Raw genomic sequence first — 24,165 nt, 5'->3', positions numbered from 1 at the left:
GGTAAACTTTCTATATCTATCTTATTTATTCTTCTGAGTATTATTTCTTCTGTAGTTTTAATATAATCTAAATTATTATTTATTTCTTTTAATAATTTATCTATTCTGATTCTGATTCACTTTCAAATAACAACGTGTATTCAGACCTAAAATTATTTTCTTCTTCAAACCAATCTCCAAAATTAAAATATTCGTATCCTGCTAAATCAACTTCTTCCAAATATGGTCTTAATATCTGTCTCAGTTCTGATTGTTTATTATGATCAATTATTATAATATCTATTACTGTTTTTAGAAATTTAATATAACTATATTTTAAATAATGATGATTATCACTGTCTAAAAAAGTCCACAATTCTTTGTAATATTGTCCTTCTGTATAATATTTAAATACAAAGACTAATTCTTTTTTAAATCTTTCAAAGGCTATATCTAATATATGCATAAAATTTTAGTCTGAATAATAATAATCTGAATCGTAATAACTTGTAGAAGGTAAACTATGTTCGTCAAACAATACAAATCCTTCTTCTTCGTAAATATTCTGAAAGTAATAATACTCTTCTTCGTTAAATTCTAATTCTTTAAAATTCATTTTCAAAATAGTCTTTATTAAATGATCTTTAGGATGAGTAGTATCTATGCAATCAACTATAGAACACAAATATTTATAATATCTATATTTTAATGGATCTTCTAAAGTGTTATCTTGTAAAAAGAAAGTTTCTAATTCCCACTCTGATTTTTGTTGTGTTTTTCCGTAGAAATGATTTATAATAAAATTTTTGAATTTGATCGAGAAAAATTCTAAACTGATTTGATTTGAAATTTTTATAATGACTTTTATCCTACTCAGTACTCTCCTTTCCACATCCTAAGATTGTTTCCCATGTCTTTTATTATAGTACTTTTTAGTGCCTAGAATGAACCATGCTCTGATACCAAGTTTGTAGGCTTGGGTCGGAGTTGGCTCTGAATCACAAAAATTGATGTGATTCACTTTTTTCTTTTTTTCTTTTTTAGTGGATCCCACCCACACATAAATGTGTTGCATGAGACAAATTATCTCGTGCAAATGAGAAACTATATCTCCTAATTTTCACACCATAAAATATGCCATCTACTGCTCATAGTTGCATACAGAGGGAGAGGGTTACTCAAGGTAAATGTACTGAAAATAATTCATAAAAATGTAGTATAATAACAACTCAAGGAATACAATTGGAAATCTGTTGAAACAATAACAAGGTACCATATTCATAGTTGCAAGAGGGCCTTACGCATTAGCAAGGTCTAGAGACTTGTTGGGAGTGGTTAAATCAGAAATGGCATGGAAATACTACAAAATTTCTTCATACATATCAGTCTTATTTGAAATGGGAAAAAGATTTTATAAGAAAAAATAAACAGCACTAAAGGTTCAAGTGAAAAAATTTGTCAGCACAAAGTACTACAATAACCGGACCAGCCAAATCACCAACAATGCAACCTGAAAAAGGGACAATTTAAAAAAATAAAAATAAAAATGAATCAGCTTTGCATGACTCAACATGATCAATTCAAGTAAGTAATGACATTGTTTGCATGCATTGTTGATAATCTTACCAATCCACTGGCCAACTGAAGGACGAAAAAGGGTAGCCCCAATACCTGCCCCAAGAGAGGCAAAAATTAGAGATGCATTACACCTAACTGTAGCAATGAAAACCTTCTGTTTAAGAAGTCTGATTCTATCAGCTTTGTCAATATTATCATCCTCATTCTTTGACTTGGTAGTGAAGAATTGAACTAATCTAACTCCTACTTGGACAATCCATGATGCTGCAACTCCAAGCATGTGCCCTGTACACAAACATTTGCACAAGATAGTTGAAATGATCAATAGCTCAATCAACCTTATAATAAACACATACAATTGATTAAATGCTTTCACCTCTGAAAGTTGCTTTGCTCACAGAGAATAAGTAAACTAAAGTAGGCATTTTCCTTCCAGCTTTGCGAGCAGCTGATTGAGGAACGTCTGTTCAGGAGATCACATAAATGGAATGCACATAAGATTTATAAGAAAAAATGGTACCAAACATTTGTTTTCATATAAATTTGAATCTAGAAACAAGGCCAAACCCAATGAATAAGGCTTCCCGACTTGTAAGGGTAGGAGTGAGCGTCAATTGTACGCAGACTTATCTTTGCATTGCAAAAGAGGATATTTTCTAGACTCGAATCAATGACTTTCTAGTCACAAGAAGCAACCTCACTGGTGCTCCAAAGCTTAACCTCTAAATTTGAATCTAAAAACAATTTGGAAAAAAAAAATGCACCTTTGAGCAGTTTCCATGCCAATCTTCTTGAAAAATAATGTAAAGTGATCCTTTCTAAAATGCGTCTAGTTGTCACGACAGTAACCTGTGATGAATTCGAAACAAATCAACTTATCAGCTAACTTTCAAACACTGTCCGATGAAAATGGAAAGAAAAACAATGTTGAGACTTTTGTGAATACTATGGTATTTATTCTAATACTACATTATAGTGAATATTGCTTGTTACGACTATTTGTAAACCAATAATAGGCTAAATAAAATAAGGCTCACCTCACGGATGATTTGAAGTACTGATTTTTTTAAGGGAACAGTCAGATTGCCACGAAGATCATCTTGATTGTCTTGTACAAAGTCATTATCATCTTGTTCCATCTTTGCATGAGGCTCCAATAGAGGCAAATAGAACATCAAGAATGACCTCAATGTAATCATTGCAAATGACTTCAATTCAAAAGCAGAAAACAGTGGTTTAAGTTCAATGGTGTAGTTCTTTGTACTATATTTTAGAGTATCATGGTAAAAATATTTCTGAGGTACACTTCGTGTACTAGAAATGTAATCTTCAGAAATTGCTGCTCCAGCATCGCAATAAGCAACTGGTGCCCTGAAACTGAAGTTATGTAGCTAGAATGTCAATATAAACTGAATGTTAACCAAAGAAGTAAAACATGCCCCCAAAAAATTAGGCAAAATGCATGATTTCAAATGAGGAAAGATGTCAATATTCGTTTTCCTAATCTTATATTTTACTCAACAATGCATATTTTGTAGGATTTTCAAAATAATGCTCTGCCATGCATCCTCAAAATTTAGACTGCAAAATCATATGATGCGATAAAATCGATGAACACTGCACCACCCTCCCCCATATTGACCACTTTACCTAGAAGTTTAGCTAAGGCATGACTAAGAAAACAAAAAAGCTAAATAGATAAGTGCAGAGAACGGATCAGAAATTTAATTTTTACCATCCAGATTAAATTCAACACAATAGTTCTTATTTTTTTTGAAATATTCCAATCATTTCATCGTTTCGCGACTACTCTGATTCGGGATGGGTCCAGGATTAAGACTTTAAACTCCGTTCAAAGATGGTATTGAGGATGATCAAACACATGCTCTCACCCCATCTACTACTCAGCTCACATGCGCCAACTGAGCTACCATCATTTGTTCATAATAGTTCTTATTAAATCCACATAAAGCATATCAATGATTATTATAAAATTCTGATCTTACACTTTTATAAAATTCTGGTGAAGGATCATACCCAAAGAAATCCCTCGAGGCAAAAGTGGTGCCGGCAGCATAAGTGGCAGCAGTGGCAGATGCAGAAAAAAACCAAGAAGATTGATAGGTCCGTTCTGTGTTAAAGCTTTGGTTTTTCCTCCATAAATCTAAAAGCAACGCTATTCCAGCCATTGTATGACCTAAGAAGTTACAACACTAATCAGCAAGTAACAAAACCAGCCTCCTCATACAACATTAATCATTATCAAAGAAAAAATAAATCTACAAAAGCAAAGATAATGCATTTAACTAAAGTGGTTGGCAAAACTATTGACCCCAATGAAATTTACAATTTCAATAGGAATTGTTCGGTTTTGATTAATATATTGAAATTTTTATTTTCCAAGTTTCATATGCATTGAAATGATTTTCCAATTTAGAAGTACAAACTTTTATATGATTTTCCAATTATATAAAAGCAACATAAGCATACCTTGCTGTGTGGGGTTTGAGACACAGATTTACACAACAGAGAATGATGGAACTCGGAAGAGTTGAGGTAGAAGAGAAGACTGAGTGCAGTGTGAAGAGGTAACAGTTAGCAAATGTCTTTGGTATGTATGAGACACTATTTTTGTGGCAATTAACCCGCACGAGGGATTATACTTTGTTACTTTCACCACCTGTTAGTTTTTCTTCTTTCTTTTTTTTTTTACTTTTTTTAAAAAAACAAAAGTTTAGGTTGAAATATAACTAATTATATTTAGGGTTTAGTGCTTGTAATTTTAAGGGAAATAGAATTATATTATTTTAATCAAAACTACTGTATTTTACAGTGAGATAAACAAAAATTATAGTAAAAGAAAGTAAGAATTTTTTTTAATTTACATATTAAATAAAAAATACTAATTTTAATTAAAATAATTATCTTAAAAAGACATATTTTCCCCTTATATTTATAGCATGAATAGAACGTAGAAGAATGTCATGTCACAATTGTAAATGTACTCATTCATTTCATCATTTGTAATATTGCATGCATATGTTTTCCCATGCTGTTTGCATAATATATAGGCAAAATGTACTACTAAAAAATGAGGAATGTTTCTCCAAGTGAAAGCTGTTCTAAAATATTTTTTCGGTGTAGAGCAGTCAAACGTGTTGGTCAACATGATGCAAATGGTCCCGTTAGTGTGCATGGCGCGACTGGGTGACATGCAGGCAGTGTCGTCAACCACCTTGATGCAAAACACTGCAAACCCGTCACTCCTTGTGACGTCTCCAGACCCGTCAGCTCCCACGACGCCTTCCATTCTTCATGTAATTTTATCTACTATTAACATTTTTGGCATCGTTTAAAGGATTAACATTTTTCATATTATATATGAGATAATTTTATCTACTATTATATATATATATATATATATATATATATATATTTAAAAGTGTATGGGGCTTATATTTCTTTCTTTCTTCTCTTCATATAGTGCCCTACACACTTTTATGTGTGTATAAGAAATTATAACGCTCGGCCGCTTGCAAGATCAATGATTGTCCCCACAAATTAACACGAAGACTTTTCAACATATTTTGCGATCACTCTTAGGAGATCACTTATCCCAGAATTGCTCCAATTTAAGCACACTTAACTATGAAATTCTTTCGTTTCGGGCTACTGAAAAGTAGATGCACGTTGTTGGTATATGTAGTACCAATTAATTTTTATAAGTTATCCCCAACTGTAGCGTCCCATACCTGCACAGTCTCTGGAATTCCTCTCTTTCGGGTGTTGATTCGATCCATTCATGTACCTTCAGCTACAAGATTTGGCATGAGCCACTCATTGTTCGTGTTTCTTTTGCATTGACGATCACCCGTGCCCTTGCCAGCCATTGGGATGTTACATGGGTCGACCCGAAAATTATAAACTGATCATATAATTGATTTGGGTGAAGCATCTGATCGGCCAAACATTGGAACTGGTGCAACCCGACCAGTTTTGGTGAAAACCGGTGACCCAGTCAGTTCAATTGGTGACCGACCTAGTTCATAAAAAAATTTCGAAAAAAAAATCATAGAGGATATCCATTTTTTTAAAATTCACAAATTGTTTGTTTTCTTTTGAAATATTTGAGACATTTGTTTCTTATTGGCTTACATAGATTATGTAGCTACAACATTAATATTATCTTGGTTATGCACTATGCAAAGAATTCTGATTTAATTTATAGCTAGAGATGTCATCTACTGAACATGAAGCATCAGTATCATACGCATTATAAGTGTGTATGATCCTTTGTTGGATAATAATATGTGATTTATTATTTTTTGTATTAAAATATTTGAATATGAAATTATTATTATTTTCAGATATTTGAGTATGTTTATAATTTTTTAATGTAAATTATAGATTTGAATATACTTACCAAGAATATACTTACCAGGTCATGCAATTGAACCAATAACTCATTATTGAACCACTGGCCTAATGACTCAATACCTCGGCTGCTTCAATGATCGGGCCCTCTGTAAAGAGTTTTGAAAATATTTATTTGGTTGCTTGTTTTAAATAAATATTTGTTGATAAAAATTAGAGTAGCAACCAAGGAGTTAGTAACTTGTCTCTTTGCAAGTCTGAAAGTGTAACGTTAATGTTAATTAAATGTTGGATCTCCCGTGTACCAAAAAAATAAATAAAAAAGTTGAATCTCCTACACACACAAAAAAAAACCTAGTGCATAATTAAAAAAAAAACTATTACACACATAAAAATATAAGTTTAGACCACTGTGTGTTCTGCCTGGTGGCAGAGATGTCTAACTGAGGGTTAGTTGATTGATGTTGGATCTAATGCTCTCTCTAGATACCACGTCGATTTCCCTTTCCTTCGCATGCAATGATTTCCTTCTTACGTAATGATAACCACTTTCCACGTGGCTTCTTTCAATAGACACAACGTGTGCCACTACTTCCTTCCGCTTCGCATCTCATTAATTGGTAACAGTCAGAACGTCCCTCAACTGTCCTGTCTGTAAATAATTTTACCTTTTTATCCTTGCCCTTTCATTTCGCAGGTTATACCCATTCAACTTCGTTTCCCATTTCATACTCTCATACTTTGGCTTCTATTCGCTTCTCCTTTCTTCTGATCTTGCATCTTCTGGATTTAGCATCTTCTGGATTTCCTTTCATCCGCTACTTCCACATTTCTTCAAGAACCTTGTTTCAGGTATGTTTTATCTTTAGCTTCCATTACTACTTCGTTCATCTTCTTCCATGAAGTGTAAACCAGCAAATATGTTAGGAACTTGCAGTTCCTCTGGTATTACCACATTTGTGTTTTAAACCTTCATGCATTGTTTCTGCTTGTCTGATTGCGCACTACTGTCATATTTACGTGTACAACATTATTTGCCTAAGACTTGTCACTACTGTTATTTTCATTGTTCCTTATTTCAAAAATTCCTCCTAGTATGAGTGAGAGGAATCCCATTGGTTGAGGGAGACCCACCTGTCCTCGTGTCTTTGGCCGTAGTGATGGGATTATCGCAGAGGGAGAAGAAAGGTATGCCGAGGAAGAAGAAAGGTTCATCCAGAACCTACCTCTTGGTCCGAGATATTGGTTGTTTGGCAGACCTCGGACCGAAGAGGAAACTCAGGCCGCCTTGTTAGGAGGCTATCGAGGTGGTGGGATCAGATGAGCATCTTCATCTCGCCCCTCAACCAGAGGATGCGGTCGAGGTCTCTGTCGTAATGTAGGGGTTTTGCCAACATGTGCTGCTCTCAACCTAGGTCAAACCTCCATCCCTTTACACTCAATCCCGATTTCAACTCATAACCCTGTTCCGCTTCGCACCCCTCATCAAACTATGCCAGTTAACCCGGGTGGTAAGAATCTAGAACCCTGCTTTAACTGTCTTACCTTAGTGCCCAATTTGTTGAAAAGGGAAACGATTTCATGGCCGATCTAGTATTAGGAAATTGTTCTCATCATCTCAGCTCATCTACCCCCGCCCCTTTGGTTACCTCAGGCGACTCTTCAAGCTCTTCACATAGTAGTTTGTTTAGTTCAGGTATGTACTTTCCTTGCTACGTATTTTTCTGTTTTTAATCCTTCCATTTTTTTGTTCTATGTATTTATAGAGTCTCCTTCTGCAGAGTTAAACGTGGAAGTTACCTCATCTAGCCAAGGACAGGAAGCCGAGGTGAACCCGGCCGAGAAGGGTTCCGCACCTATCAGTAGTAATCTTCGCAAAAAATTTCGATGGGTCATAGAGGAAGTTCTAAGCTTCAGATCTGCTATGAACTGAAGAGATATCTGGGCTTCCCATAGGTAATCCGGTTGGATTCAATACTTTCTGTCCAGTAGAGGACGAGCCCGTTTGCTCTGGCCAGAATCCCGAGGAGCCACACTCTTTCTGTTTTATCGCGATTTAATTACCAAGATTGGTATCCGGTTTCCTCTTTCTCCTTTTAAAATACAACTTTTGAACCATCTCCTTCTTGCTCCTACTCAAATTCACCCTAACGATTGGGCCTATATTGTTTCCTTTGAACAACTGTGTGCATCCTTGTCTATGACTTGCACTGTTCCTTTTTTTTAACATATATACTCCTTGCACTGGTTCTGAGCCTCCTCAACTCAAAGGGTGGACTAGCATCCGCAGTCGTGCCAGCAAGCCCTCTAGAAAATTGTTCTCCATTTATAGTGACTCTTTCAAAGATTTCAAAGGTGCATATTTCAAAGTGGTTGCCGAAGTCGGAGAAAAGCCATGGTTTATTGGAGAGGATGGAGAGGGAAAGTTTCCTCTTTATTGGTCTCAAGAGCATCACCTGCGTAGGCCAGCTGATTTTAAGTTGAGATTATCAGGGGAAGATAAGGCTAACGTTAAGACCTTACTAGCCCATGTTGGCTTTCAAGGCCATTTGAGTGCGACTTCTTTGGTTGCTAGATCCCAGGCCGACATGGATCAAACTAGTATGCCTTTTTCATTTTTTAACATGTCTTTTAATACTTGTTTTTCTTCCCTGTTCAGATTGTGCCTGTTTGACTTGCAGATTGTCAGATGGATTCTGTCGCGGAAGAAGTACCTGACTATGTGCTATCTCTTTGAGGGAAGGCTGCAGCTCGGCCTCCTCATGCTGCTAAAAGGCAAAGGATTATTAGTCCTTTTATAGGTGCCAATTCTTCTATTCAGGCTGTTAATCCCAACATATCAGTGTTGGATCTTACCAATGATGCTCATAATTGGTTGGATTCAGGTTGTAATCAAGCTTCTCCTGTTAAAGGCACCAGAGGTACCACTTGAGCCGTGGTATCTGTTGACCGAGGTACACCAACTCCTTCTGCTCTTCCCGTTGGACTTAGGAGAGGAGCCTTATGGGAAACTGGGGTTGCCACCAAACTCCGTGGTGTTACCCGCCCCCGCCCTCATTTTATGGGATTGGAGTCATTTCGAGAGCCGAGATGGAGGAGTTGCAGAAAGCCAATTTATATGCTTTCAAGGTGGCCTCACTATTGAAGCCTTACTTTCTGCTTTTGGAGAAGCATTCAGAGATTTATGCTGACAGGGATGCACTCCGGGTTGATCGCGACAGGGCAGTCCAGGAGAATGAAAGTTTGTCAGTTGTTGATGCTGAATTAAAGTGGTCTTTAGAACAATTTGAAACTTGTGTCAAATTCTTTTGGCCTTGATGCTGACAAAGAGGCCCTCATTAACTATTTCAAAGAGAAACTAGCCTTGCTAGCCGAGAATGAATCAAGAACGAAAGCTTTGGCTTTGGAGAATGATAAGCTGAAATCTAACCTTCAGGATTTGCAGTCTGATTATAAGTTTAGTCAAGCCGCGTTGGAGAAAGCTGTTAGTTCTACGTTTAACAACGCTATAAACCAACAACGCTATAAAACAAATGAAGTATTTCAATCCTGAAGTAACGCTGAAGACCGATCAACTGAACTGCTTTGGTTACATCCGGGGTGGGGTTTACGTCCCTCCTCGAGTTGAGCCAAGCCTGGATATACCTGAGAACGTAACCATCAACCCGGAAGCTGAGACCGCTGGGAAAGAGTTTGAGGTCGAAGTGTGGGAGATGTTTCAGCGTGACGATCAATAGGTTGAATGAAGTGCCGGGATGCCGGTTTGTTTTGTAATGACTCCTTTTTTTTTTTGATTTGTGATGAACACCGTAAATGCTGCATGCCATATGCATTTGAATACACTTTTAACTTGTCATTGATGGATTTTTAAATAGCTTACTAACCTGATTAGGGTTATTTAGTGCTATTTCGGTATGTTTGCTTTAAGCAATACATTTGTTTTATGGGAAAATATTTTCTCATGTCGTAGGAGAGTTGTTTTCTCCTACTAGTGACCATTCAATTTTCGTGCAATATTTTTTTTGTTTTTTTAATAGATATAGGCCCCACATAAGATGTGTCTACAACATAAGAAAATTTTCTCCTACCGTATAAGAAAATCGAAACCCTTGTTTTATTCGCAAGGACTTGAAATTTTAAGGGCGTCCCCTTATTTCTCAAGTTATTTATGTGGGTTAGAACCCACTTGCTAATTTAGCAAACGGGTTTCAATACCTCGGCTAGAACTCGCGATCTTTCCCTTGGGCAAGATGGGTTCTACTACCTTGATTTTCAATACCTCAGCTAGAACTCACGATCTCGCCCTTGGGCAAGACGGGTTCCACTACCTCAGTTTTTGTGCCTAGCTAGAACTCACGATCTTGCCCTTGGGCAAGACGGGTTCCACTACCTCGGCTTTAAAATAATTATCAAATTTTCTGACGAAATGAACATCCGTTTTATTCACTTTATTCATAATCGAACTTGAAATTACAAAGTAAAATTCAAACATCTTTCTACTCTTCAGCTAAAATATTTCTTCAATTTGTCTGCATTCCACGTTCTTTTAATATTCTTCCCTTGCGGAGTCTCCAGCATGTAAGCTCCCTTTGACAACTTTTCTTTTACTTTGAATGGCCCTTCCCATTTTGGAGCTAGCTTTCCTTCAGCTGTGTTTCTCCCTCCGATGTCTACTCTTCGAAGAACCAAATCTCCTACCACAAATGTTCTAGGCTTTACTTTTTTATTGAATCGGGTTGCCACAAGCTGTTTAGCCGCAAAGTTTTTACAGTGAGCCATAACCCGGGTCTCATCTATCAAGTCTAGCTCCACTGCCATCTTTTTATTGTTTTCTTCTTCCGTTTGTGCTAATGCCTGAACCCTCCTCCAGGACGGTTATCCTAACTCCACTGGAATCATAGCTTCGCATCCATAGGTCAACCTAAATGGGCTTTCTCTAGTGGACGTCTGCATCGTGGTTTTGTATCCCCAAAATACATAGTACAACTCTTCTACCCATTTTCCTTTGGCCGACTGTTCTATCCTTTTTCTCAGTCCTTCTATAATGACCTGGTTAGCTGCCTCCGTTTGCCCATTTGTCTGAGGATGCTCTACTGATTCGAATCAATATCGGATATGAAGGTTCGCCATCAGCTCTTTGAAGGATTTGCTTGTGAATTGTATTCCATTGTCGGTCACTACTTCAGCCGGGATGCCAAACCTGCAAATCAGATTTCTTTCAAAGAAACGTTGTATCCTAGCCGAAGTAATTGTGGCCACTGGTTCTGCTTCGATCCATTTTGTAAAATAGTCAACAGCCATAATCCGCCACTTTAGCTGTCCTTCTGGTTCCCACAGACAGCGCCAATGTTCTGCCTGTGGCAAAGATGTCTAACTGAGGGTTAGTTGATTAGTGATGGATCTAATGCTCTCTCGAGATACCTATGAATTAGGTGTCTGGGGGTAACAAATCACGACACACAATAGGATGACCTTAGTCAAAGGGGTGGTGGTGGTGTGTGTGCTATGTGATTGCATGAAATAGGTTAAAAGGAGATCAGTTATACATGTGGTCTTTAGCTCCTATTTATAGGACTTACCTTTGGGCTTTAGGTTGTCCGGGTCTTCTTAGGATATGGGCCTCACTTAGGTCCATAACACTGTGAGATCTAAAATTCCAGTAAAACTTATTCTAAATATGTTGTTATTATCCAAATTATTATTTAAATCTTGTTACTTTACGTGTGCAAATTTGACATATATATTATTAAATATAGGGAAAAATATTTCTGCAATTAATGCAGATAAGTTATCTGCATTTATTTTCAAAACGACATCGTTTTGGTATTGAAATCTTAAAAAATTATAAAATAAAGACTATTATAACTCTGAAATAAATTAAAATTACAAGAACACTATAATTTTCGCCACAAAATGACGTCGTATTGGGCTTACTGCAGATAAGTTATCTGCAGTAACAACAGAAAAAACAAACCCTTAAATATACATAATAATCATGAGTTTTTTAGGTGTTTTTTAAACTTTAATTTTTCAAAATATTATAGTAATTTTATATATTTTGATGAATATAATACATTTTTAAATAAAATATATTTTGTTAAAAGCATTATTTTTTTAATCTTATTTGGTGTTATATAATGAATCAATATAAAACACTATCATCTTATATAATATAATATTTTATACAATATCACATCAAATACTGAAAAATATTATAATTTTATCAAGCCTTACACAAATTAAGTCTTACACCAAGGAAGCACGGACACTTGTAAAAACAGGAAGAGTCGGGTCCGACACGCTCCGACACGGTGTCGGACACGCGGTTGACTTTTTCCGACACGTTGACCATTCCGACACGCGAATTTGACCGTATCCGACACGGTCAAATGACATTTTCGTAATTTTTTTTTAATTTTTTTTAATTTTTTTTAATTTTTTTTAATTTTTTTTAATTTTTTTTTTAAAAGTTAAAATATATTAATAAAGCTTCCACCTGATCATATCAATTTTATCTTTTATCTTTTTTCCCCTTAAGTAGATAAGAGATCATCTCAGCATCATTGTTGTCAATTCCTATTATGCTCTTGTTGTATCTTCTTCTCTCTGATCTCTCTCTAATATGATTTGATTTCTCTATCTGATATTATATCTCTCTCATCCCAGTTCTTATTTTTTTTATTAAAGCTTCCATCTTTATAACGTGTTGATGGGTATTATTAATTTAGTTTCATTTTTTTGTTAAATTATTAAATATTAAATGAAATATACACTATATAAATTAAAAATATTATTTAATATTTAAACGTGTCCCAACGTGTCGAAATCCATAATTTTTTAAGATTGACGTGTCGGAATGTCGTATCGTGTCGTGTCACGTGTCGTATCGGTGCTACATAGTCTTACACTATTACATCTCTTACATTATAAAGCCTTATGCTATATAGTACATATCTAATGGATTGAAGATGCTACCTTCAGTTTAGGCTGAAGCCCAATGAAAAAGATGGGTTGAAGCCCAAGTGATCTAACAACACTATTTACTCGCCCAAGAATCAAAACTTGAAAATCCCGAAGTACCATAATACCCCCACATCATTTCCCAATTTCCCATCCCTATCCCTTCTCTGCTCAGTTCCCAGTCCTCACTCACAATCTCCTCTTCCAAAATCCTAAACAAAAACCTCTCTCTCTCTCTCTCTCTCTCTCTCTCTCTCTCTCATTATCACTGTGATTTTTCATTCAGAGAAAAGAAAAATCAAAGGAAATGTTACGGTCCCTTGTGAGAGCCACAGCAACTAATCATCAATGGCATCACAAGCCAACTACAATCTCATCTTTCAGCTACTCTTCTAAGCCCCTCAAACCCGCTCCAACTTCGAAACCCGATCCCAAGAACCCCGCCGCCGCCGATGCTCTCTTCGACGAACAGGACCGTCTCCGCCGCCTCGCCGCTGACGACAAGGACCCTTCTCTGGACGTGGGCCCCAACAACCGCCCCCTCTTCTCTTCTGCTACTTCCCTCTCCAAACTCGCCCGTAACGATGTCTGCACCTACTTCAAGCTCACGTAAGTAACACATTCTAGCTCTATTTTTGCTACGTTTCCCATTGTGGCATTTCTTCGAACACCTTGTACGCGTCCTTGATTTTTTCCCCATTTTTTGGATTTTGCGTTTCTGGTCGTTGTGGTTTTCCAGGAAGGAGGCCCTGAACGCGGTTTTACCTGAGGGGTTGCCAATGGGTATGGTGAAGGAGTTCAAGGACTCCAAGCGAGACGCTTTGCTTGTTCGGCAGAGCTTCTTGGAGCTTCGTGATAACTTCAGGCGTGTGGTTGATCCCCCAATGTGGTCCTCTACTGCTAAAGGTGTGGTCTTTGTGTTGTTTTTTTATCTTCCTACATGCTTGATCATTTCGAATTACTTGATTTTTATTTTATTTATTTTTTATGTTGACCTTGATTTGGATGATTTTTGGTGTTTGTTACAGGCTCAATTTTGATGTGTGTTTGAGTTTTTATTTTATTTTATTTTTTAGGCTTCAAAATTAGGAAGCAAGTTGTGTTAGATGGTCCTGTTAGCTGTGGGAAGAGTATCGCGCTTGCAATGCTTGTTCAGTGGGCCCGAGAAGAAGGTTGGCTGGTTTTCTATGTTCCTAAAGGCTGGGAATGGACTCATGGAGGATTTTTCTATAAGCATCCACTAACTGGTCTATGGGACACACCTGTCCAGGCTGAGAATGTCCTCAAGGCAAGACTGGGAATTTCACTGTTGTTCAGTTTTACTTGTGTTGTATCTTTGTGTGTGTAAACTATAAAATATGCTAAACACACTCTTCGCTGGTCAGTCCAGTATTTAGAGTGTTATAAAAGAGAGAAAAGAATGAAACAATGTGATTTCTTGATGACTACTTTAGCAACAATAAATCAATTTATAAATGCCTGTACAGTTGCCTAGGATGTTTGTCAATTGTCTATGTTATTATGCTTCAAGTGGTTAGCTATTCCAGTTTCATTGGGGCACCTATCTAACTGTTTGCCTAATTGACCTGGCAGTTTACCTATAAGAAATATGTTGTCAATTCTGAGATGTATTCATATTTAGTAATCTTTAGTGAACAAGGAAAGAATGAGCACACCTTTCTGTCGTCTCTTTCTTTCTCAACTTCTCTCTCACTCTCTTTATTTTTCTCAATGCTTTGAGAGAATATTTATTTTCACCTGTCCTCCGATTTTGTACATATCCTTCTATAATATTGTAGCCATGAATATGTAGGTTAGAGGAGTGAATATCCACATTATCCCATGATTATACCAATGTGATCTCTGTACATGTAAATTTTAAATTATTATGAACTTTCTTACTATAGTTCTCAACCCACATGCATAAGATGGCTAGAGAGATAGATGTTTAATAAAGAAAAATTTAAAATTGAAATTTAGATAGAAGAAGGAAAAAGGAAAAAGTTGTTGTTACCTCGTTTAAGTTAATTTTGGTTTTCTACTTCTATTCTGCATATTAATGGCGAGTAAATAAAGAAAAATTTAAAATTGAAATTGAGATAGAAGAAGGAAAAAGGGAAAAGTTGTTGTTCCCTTGTTTAAGTTATTTTTGGTTTTCTACTTCTATTCTGCATATTAATGGCGAGTATAATTAAAACTTTGTATTTTGTTGTCGGCTTCCTGGACTCATTAACCCAGAGTTATTATGAATGTTATGGGTTGTTTGTTTCCAGGATTTTTTGAAGTACAACGAGTCCTACCTAAAACAACTGCCATGCCAAATATTTGATCCAATCCCATTAGGTGAGGGTGCTGGTGTTGGATGGTTGAAAGATGCTGATTCCTTGGGGATTTCTGAAGGTACAAGTTTATATGAGCTGGTGAAGACTGGAATTGAACAAACACATGCAGCTGTTGGAGTGGTAGTTCGTTTGAGGAAAGAGTTATCACTTGTTAAAGACATGCCTGTTCTTATTGCAATTGATCAAGTGAGAAACATATTCTTTGAAAGTATTTGTTCTCAAAATTGGGTATATTTTGATTGTCTTACTTATTTGCTGTGGTTGCCTGTCTCCAGTATAATAACTGGTTTACATTCAGTGAGTACGAGGAGCCAGTCACAATTCGTTCTTGTCGGCCAATACATGCTAGAGAAATTACAATGGTTGGTACATTGCTTCTCTCTATTTTAGAACAATGTCAGCAATACATTGCTTTATGGATTATATTTCTGCTTTTGGAAATACGCTACAGTTTCATGCATTCTTACCTTGTTGCTGTAAAATTTACTTCTTTGGGAATGTTTGTCACCCTTGTATACTGCGGTGGTAAATGGAGCTTTAATTCTGGCATTTATATTCGTCTTCCTACTGTTGCAGGTAAAGGCTTTTAGGTCAATGATGCATGATGATATGATGGTAGGGGCTTTTTCTCATTCAACAGCGGTAGGAAAGCTTCGAAAAGACTTACCAGATGTTCCAGTAGATGCCCGTGTAATTTTTCCTCGATACAGTTTAGAGGAAGCCGACACCGTGTGCCATTATTATTTAAGGTATGCTTACACTGTCTCTATGCTTGTCAGGTTGATAACATTGCCTATGGCATATGGTAACAGTTTCTAGTAGATAACAGATTGAAAGGCCATCATTTGTTAATAAAGTAATCAGTCTAACATAATTTTTCTATTTTTAAATTCTTCTCATTAAATTTTGTTCTGTTTTCCTATTTGAAATTTATCATTGTTGGACATTTCCCATATTCAGTCCACATCAATAATTTCGTCAAAATAGAAAGATACATTCTAGATATTTTAACTGGTTCTTCAGCAAGTGATGAATGGATTAATGAACTTATATATTTATATCTTTTTCTAGTCATAAAGTGGAAGTATTATTGTCAATCTTGATCACACGTGCTTTCTAATTCTTTTTAGTATATTGACCTTCTAGTTCTGATTATGTCGACCAGGATTTATCATCCATTGGTTATTGTTGGATCAATAATCTTCCTTGCATTTTTATGGGAATATTGTTTGTGCCTTTTCTTGGTGGATACTGGAATGCAAACAAATTTCATAGCTTGACAGTAGTGTTTCAAATTCTGAGTATGTCGTGTTTTCATTTTTGACAGGCAAAGGCTTATTCGTCGTGAAGTATTCTCAGAAGAAAATTGGAAAAAAATTTACTTCCTGTCCAATGGAAATGGAACAGAAATGAGGGGGTTAGTTCCTTTCATGCGATGACAGACAACAAATGCATTATTTTTTCATTAATGAGATGTGTTATGGCTTTTAATCGATAACAATATTGATGTTTCCCATATTCTTGATCTATTCATCATAGGATACAGTTGGATTGCTATTTGCATGATCCACTTTAATCTGTTTATTTAGCATTAAGAATTCTTCTCGAAGGCAATGTACTACTATGTATATTAACTTGCATATTATAGTTTTAGAATCAGTAATAAGGTGGATGGACCAAGATGATTTTTTTCATCCATGAAATTATAAACGTCATATAATCATATAGCACGTATTTGAGTTTTTATTCGAACAAATTTGTCTCAAATAAAATGTCTATTTTTGAAAACTAAAGTATTATAATTTTTTCTTTGGCAATTAGAAGTTTAATTCGCACTAATGAATATCCAATAAATTATTTCACTTAGTTTACCTTAATCGTGTTGTGAATTGAAAAATGTTAAGTCCTGGATAGACCGTATTGCTATACCGTAGGGTATGCGCTCAGAGATAGTGTATATCAACTGTATACTAGGCTTATAGCCGAGGTCCCAATCACTGCGCACAAGCAATAGGCTTATAGCCAAGGCGTGAGTGTGTGTACAGCGTGGGCGAAAGTAGTAAATGTGTTCTGAGTTTTTACCTGGGGTCCTTAGGCTCTTATTTATAGGATTACCTTCCTAGTGCTTGTGCCTCTTGAGATCCCCCAATCGTAGTAGGATTCAACCTCCTTCTGTTGGGATGTGATCCTTATCTTATATCCCTTGGCTGTTTGGAGTTGTTGAGATGTTGCTGATTCCATATCTCACCAGATATTCTAGTAGGTAGTTGGGATATGATATTCATATCCATAACAGTTGCCCCGCAGCTCGGTATTCCGGTGTCCGGGATGTCGAGGTGCCATTGTGCTATCACGGATTCAGTTTGTCCGCGTTCATTGTTCTCGGGTTTGGACTTTCGAGTTTTTCGACGCCAGCGTTCTGACTCAGTTGTTTTGTCGAGATTACGTTCACCACGCCTCTTGACCTTTCATGGTGTTTGCGTTTGAAGTCGGTTGTAATCATGTCGGATATTTTCCTGAACTTATTGTGAACTTTTGGCTACCATTGACCTGAGCTTTGTTTTCCTGGTGCTGGATCGAGTTGACGTTCTTAGTCATGTTGGAACCTTCAGCTATGCCCTACTTTCCCCGACTTTTGAAGTCTAGGCGCTGTTTGAACACGAAAATCGAAATTTGGCCTTATCGTTTTTGTAACATCCCCGTATCGAGCCGGTTCAATTAACATACATATGATAAAACAGAAAACAGCGGAAGACTTAACTTCTGAAAATACGAGCTAACTTTTTCTTTTTCTTTTTAAATTCTCATTCGTCGTAAACGAAAATCGGGCAGAGTTTCCTCTATAAATCGGGCAGAGTTTCCTCTATAAATCGGACAACTGGGGATTTTCCAATCCCACACAGAAGCATTTCATGATAAACAGTTTATACAAATATAATCAAATGCCCATCCATGGGCGCATGCATAACTTGGCTCAGTGCCACTATATCTAACAGCATGCAATCCAACACGTAAACATATCTGAATACTACCTCATCACATAACGTGCCTGAATACCCAAATGTACATGCATCAAAGCGACAGACGTGTACAAAACATATACAGGCCATATACAAAATAAAGGATCAATATCATGATCCATCAAATGCGAAAATACTAAAATACATCAAACACTCCAAAAAGGTAGTAGCCTACAACCACTCAAAATCCGATCTGTCAACTGCCTCAGCCACGTGTCGTGTCCCTGCCTAGTGAGGACTCACCGGGAATCTGGGCACCTGAAAATGTGTCCCCAAAGAGGGGTGAGATTACAAATCTCAATAAGCTCCAGGTTTATAGAGAATTCTCCATACCCCTGACTCACTCCTGCATGAAAGTCAGATACAAAGTATACAATACAACATATAACAGATATCATAACAGAACAGAGCATATATCCATATCATATCAGAGATGTGCGCCGTCATTCCCAAGGGAGGACCCCAAGCGGAAATCAACGCACGTGTTCCCGAGGGAGGACCCCAAAGCGGAACCAGACATATCAGAGGCGTACACCATCAGACCCGAGGGAGGACCCCAAAGCGGACGTCCGGGTACTATACAATCAATGGCCAGAGATTGTTACAGAAATCATATTACAGAAGTCATATCAGAGCAAAACATATCATGTTATCAAATAACTCCATATGAATGCATCTATACAAAGCATCTAAATCACAGTCATACAGTCCAACCATAGTTCACTAACCATGGTGGAGCACTCAAGCAGGAAAAGACTCCTTAAACATAGAGCTTACCTCTTGAAGCTTTACCAATACCCTTACTTGTTGCACAAGTTACTTATATATCTTCAAGAGATTATGATTCCTTTTTAGTCCCTAGGTACACCTAGAGCAAGAATCCACAAATACCAATTAATAAAATGCCATCATGCCTAGCTTTCACATAAGGCACACATTTTATCGCTTCTTTTCATTTCTTTGCATTTTTGCCAATCCTATGCCAATACACAAGTCTAGACCTCTTTATAACCGTTGGTGTTCTTTAATTTAATCATCCATTTCCTTACGAATTTCCAACATAAATCATAGCATTTTACTTTAAAGGACCGTGGGCCTAAAATTAGGAAATCAATATATTTTTCCATGATTTCTTTTCAAACCATTTGACTTCATGACTTATCATTTTCATACTTTGAAACACACATATTTTATTAAAATAAAATATGACAACATCTTTCCCTAAACACCCTATATGTCGAATCCTTTAAGGGAATTTCCAAGGATCCTTCTCTTTTACCATACATTTTCCTCACTTAATTTAACAACTACACGTACATAAATATATATATATATACCAAGTTCCAATTTAATTTTTAGGAATCTCAAGCTCTTTAAATCCTTCAAGGCCGAAACATCAAGGGTATGTTTCAAAGGATTTTCTTTCAAATTTAACATTCTTACTAACTCATCAAATTTCCTCTTATTCAAGCACATTAAACCTTCCCAATACATACAATAAATCTTTGTGCATCACCCCTAATTACCCTATCAAGGCCGAAATCTAGGGTATGTCACCATGGGATTTTTTTCCAATTTTTTATACATGTTCATATGCTTATTCCACATTCCTATATCCAACACATCATCAATCCATCATCAATTCAAATTTTAAACTAATTTATTTCACACCAACACATGCTCACAATTTCTATGACACAAACCATCAAAATAACATCATGGAAACAAAGGTTTCTTACCACTAATCAACTTCCCAAAGCCTAGAAAGCAACCTCCAAGCCAAGCTCCATCAAAAACACATTTTTTCTCCTCCAATGAATAGTAACTCGAAAATGAGAGGAGGAATAACTCTTCACACACACTCAACTATAGCTCAAATGGATAGGTGGAATGGATTCATTGAGTGGTTTCCAATCAATTTCATGTGGTGGGTCATTGGATTTGGTGGCATATTCAAGAAGAAATCAAAAAAAGAAATAAAGCCCTAAACCCCCCCCTTCCATGATGAACTCCACGACTTGCAAGAGAGAGAAATGAGTTTTAGTTGTGTGAATAGTGATTCACTTGAATGACAAAGCTTTATAGCCACATGTGACTTTTTAACAGATGTTTTTCTTTCGCGTATTTTCACTTAAACTGACCCGGAACTAACTCAATGCTACAAACATATTTTTATTTTTCTAAAATCATTTATATTACTTTTTAATTCTTACAAAACAATATTCATAATTCACAGTATGATTTTTGCACCGTTTTTGACGAAATGCACTGTGAATCACTAATTGTACTTCATTTACTTATGAAACTTAAACTTATAAACTTATCATTTTCTTGGGCCTATATTGACTTGCTTGGCATATATTGGACTTTCTTATTCTTATTTCATCAATTATTTGTTTCTGGGCTCTACCGGTTGCTTAAACAGCAGTACAAAATACCCGGTAGAAACACTATTCACGAGATTTTCACGGAAAGTGCCAGACTATACAATTTTTCGTTCTGAACTCATATTTGTCGTCAGAATTATCAAATTATGTTCCTAAAATTATTTTGCTCATTTAAGCTCTACCGGTTAATTCACAAAACTGTAAATTCTCCGGCAGAACGCACTGTTCATAACATAGTCATGATTACAGTCAAAATACTCGAAATCGCTCACTGAATCTAATTATGGCATTTAAATCCTTAAATTAAATCTCTAACTAAGATTTACCAGTTAGGGTCATTATAGTTTTATCCCGTCCTTTCATGTCACGTTTGCTGTGACGCTTAAGGCGATCCACGTGTTTCGCGCTCGTTGGCAGTTCGTGCATCGTGCAGGGCGTTCTGCTTTACTTTTATGCAGGTTATGATGAAGTGCATTTAATGCACTCAGGGTGAAATTCCCTTTTTGCCCTCCATCACTTAACCGTTTGGAAAAACTCTTCGCCTTCGCGCCTCCAGCAATTCGTCGTCCTTTAAATACTAGGTTTTGAATGGGTTCACAACTTTTACATTCGTTTGGTTTCGCAGTGAGCTTTTAATCGTTTTCCAGTTCTAGTTTCGTGTTTCATAAACTCTCTTAGAGCTTTCCTCACTTCCAGTGAAGGTTTTCACGCATTAAGTCTAGTTCCCATCATCCTTGCTTCTAAGTTCAGGTACCTTCCTATTCTCTTTGCTTTTACGAATCTCTTTTTGGTTGGGTTAGGTTGCATTGAGTAGTTACCTCTGTTTAAGCTTGAAGGTGAGGTATACATTTTCCTCTTCGAAGTGTTAAGGGTTCCTTTCCTGTTCTTGGGGGTTTATAATGAGTGCCCCTAGTTCTCCTTCTGGTCCGGAATCCAGTCTAGTGGCCAGGAGAGGGAAGAGGAAGAGGTGGTGAGTTGGTTGCCTCGCTCTGTTCAGTACTGGTTTTTTGGTAGGGAATACACCGAGGAGGAGAAGCGTCAACAGCTTCTCTGCGGTCCCCGTGGAGGCCGCCATAGTTCTCGTGGAGGCCGAGGTAGGAGGGGAGTAGGTCGGTCAAGAGGGGGTCGTCAATCCCGACTTAACCTTGGTACGAGTAGTCCTCCTTTAGTGAATTCTTCAGCTCCCAGATTGAGCTCCTCTCCTGAACCAGTCCCGCTGTCGTATATACTGCCATCCTCTGGGGTGGTCTCGGGTACGAGGTCCGTTTTGGATCGGATTCCTCCTCTTGACTTGAGCGCTAGCTCTTCCAGCCTTTCCTCGACCGAGCTAGGTTTTCCTAAGTCGGTCAACCCTTCCTTCCCAAATGATCGTGCATTTGTTGATCTTGTCAGTAGTTCGGATACCTCCATTCCTTCTTCTTGGAGTCCGTCTTCGTTGCAATCCGACGTTGGTAATCCAAGGTCGGATGTGGTTGATATGTGTCCTTCGTATTCCAGGGATATAGTCATGGACGGGTCCGACGCTCAAGATTGGGTCCTTCTCGAGGTTCTCCAAAAACGGTCCACAATGTCTTCTGCCGAGGTGGCCCAGCTCCCAGCGGGAGATCCCAATGGGGTTGATCTTCTCCCACCTGGCGACTTTCCAGTATGCTCAGGTCCCATATTGGACGAGCCCCATTTCTTCTATTTCTACAGGGATCTCATTACCAAATTGGGTATCCGGTTTCCTTTTACAGACTTTCAGATGTCGGTTCTCCGACGTCTTAGGGTTGCACCCTCGCAACTTCACCCGAATTCATGGGCTTTCGTTCGGGGTTTTGAGCAGGTGTGTGCCTACCTGTACCTCTCCTGCACTATCACTCTCTTTTTCTTCTTCTTTGATGTGTATACTTTTCGTACTGGCGCCGAGTCTAAGGAGAAGAAAGGGTGGGTTACCTTACGAGGTACCCCAGGCAGGGGAATTTTTATTCCTTACTCCCAATCTTTCAAGGGCTTCAAGGATGCCTACTTTAAGGTGGTATCCCATTCCGAGTCCCTTCCTTGGTTTGCCGAGAGTTGGCTTGACGACGGCGGCATATCATCTCGATTTGAGTTATATTGGACGCGGAAACATTATCAAAGGCGTCCAAAAGACTATGATATCCCCTTATCTGCACTTTCCAGCTCGGAACTTCTGGCAGTTCGAGTTCTTATTGAATATACCGATGAGTTTGGCGCTTTTGACTTGAGTCGGATTGTAGATAAGTTTGGGGAGGATGCCATTTATGAGCTTGGTATGTAGCTCATTTTGTTTTTAATTGTAGATAACCTTGTCTTGCGGATTTATAACCTACATTTTGACTTTGCTTTTCCTTTTTCAGTCAGCATGACCTCTGCTGAATACATGAAGTTTTTGCCCAAGAAGAGCGAAAAGGGGAAGTCGAACGAAATTGTCCCTCTCAAGTCGGAGGCTTCGAAGAAGAGGCGGATAGACTCCATAGTCGGCGGGAGCTCGGCCGGCGCCGGAGTGACCATGGTTGGTGCCCAGACTCCTCCTTTGTCACCACTTGCAGTTCCTCCTACCGCTCCTCAAGGGAATTTGATCACCCTTGAGCCCGGGGAATTATGGAGAACGGGGGTTTCAGACCGTCTTAGGGCCGTATTAAAGCCTCATCCTGGGCTCATTGGAGGTTCGGGCTTGACCTCTACTGTGAGGGCCAGGCTGGCATGGATGAAGGAGGATTCTTTGAAGACGATCTCGTTGCTTCAAACCTTTCAGGATCTCAATCAGAGCCTCGACTTGTCTATTGCTTCTAACTCATCTCTCACTACCAAGGTGGAGGAGCTGAGCAGGTCTAAGTCAACTTTGGAGGTCAGAATTCAAGAGTTGTCCTCAGAGCTAGATAAGGCTAAGAAGGACTTGGAGGTGGTTACCGCCAAGGCTAATGACTTGAGTGCCGAGAAGGAGTCCTTCTCAGAGTCTATTGCTGAAAAGGATGCCCGACTTTCAGATCTGCAGGCTGACTTTGAAGAGGCTAAAGCCGTGGTTGCTAGGGCCGCTATTCAAGCTTTTGACAATGCCATTGCTCAGGCTCAGGTTTTGAATCCTGACATGGTGGTGGATGGCATGGACGTGGCTTATGAGGTTAAGGACGAAATCATAGTCCCTGGAACCCCTGATGCCGAGTCCACTGATGGGGGGCATGTCGGATCCGAATTTCTTGCCGCTTCATCTCCTGCTGAAGAATGAAGGGGTCGGAATGCCGACCTTCTTATGTTATTTTGATTACGGGGTCTTTGAGCCCTCCCCCTTTTTTTTGTTATATTGTCAGGACATGATCGCCGCTTTGGGTCGACTTTTTGAATCTTATGTCTTTAATTTCATTTTGCCGAGATCGTTGCTTATTTTTTACTTATAGTTTGAAGCTCTATTTCGATCTTGTCGTAGTCGACTTATAATTCGTCGAGTTTTTAGCCGACCTAGGATTATTCTTTTGTTCGTCAACAAAATTGTTATTCCTTTTCGGCCACGAAGCTCCTGAGGCT

General features: G+C 37.9%; 2 protein-coding genes across 2 annotated transcripts; one reads left to right on the top strand and one right to left on the bottom strand.

The window, feature by feature from the left end:
- Nucleotides 1–1,412: 1,412 nt before the first annotated feature.
- Nucleotides 1,413–3,746, bottom strand: LOC133306182 (uncharacterized). The gene is made up of 6 exons (XM_061506464.1): nucleotides 3,595–3,746; nucleotides 2,595–2,928; nucleotides 2,322–2,406; nucleotides 1,934–2,020; nucleotides 1,606–1,842; nucleotides 1,413–1,489 (listed from the first exon to the last, which is right to left on the bottom strand). Exons 1-6 carry the CDS (start codon nucleotides 3,744–3,746, stop codon nucleotides 1,413–1,415), a joined length of 972 nt encoding a protein of 323 aa, XP_061362448.1.
- Nucleotides 3,747–13,083: 9,337 nt separating this feature from the next.
- LOC133306181 (uncharacterized) lies at nucleotides 13,084–16,905 on the top strand. Its single transcript, XM_061506462.1, has 7 exons — nucleotides 13,084–13,500; nucleotides 13,631–13,797; nucleotides 13,968–14,179; nucleotides 15,165–15,419; nucleotides 15,509–15,595; nucleotides 15,810–15,982; nucleotides 16,561–16,905. Exons 1-7 carry the CDS (start codon nucleotides 13,199–13,201, stop codon nucleotides 16,670–16,672), a joined length of 1,308 nt encoding a protein of 435 aa, XP_061362446.1. The 5' UTR covers nucleotides 13,084–13,198; the 3' UTR covers nucleotides 16,673–16,905.
- Nucleotides 16,906–24,165: the final 7,260 nt, after the last annotated feature.

The sequence above is a fragment of the Gastrolobium bilobum genome, unplaced genomic scaffold (assembly GCF_033153095.1).
Source record: "Gastrolobium bilobum isolate Gb01-03AN ecotype WA unplaced genomic scaffold, APGP_CSIRO_Gbil_v1 utg40940, whole genome shotgun sequence".
NCBI classification, from domain to species: Eukaryota; Viridiplantae; Streptophyta; class Magnoliopsida; order Fabales; family Fabaceae; genus Gastrolobium; species Gastrolobium bilobum.
The sequence above is the reverse complement of the archived record's forward strand: the minus strand, read 5'-3'. Positions and strand labels throughout refer to the sequence as shown.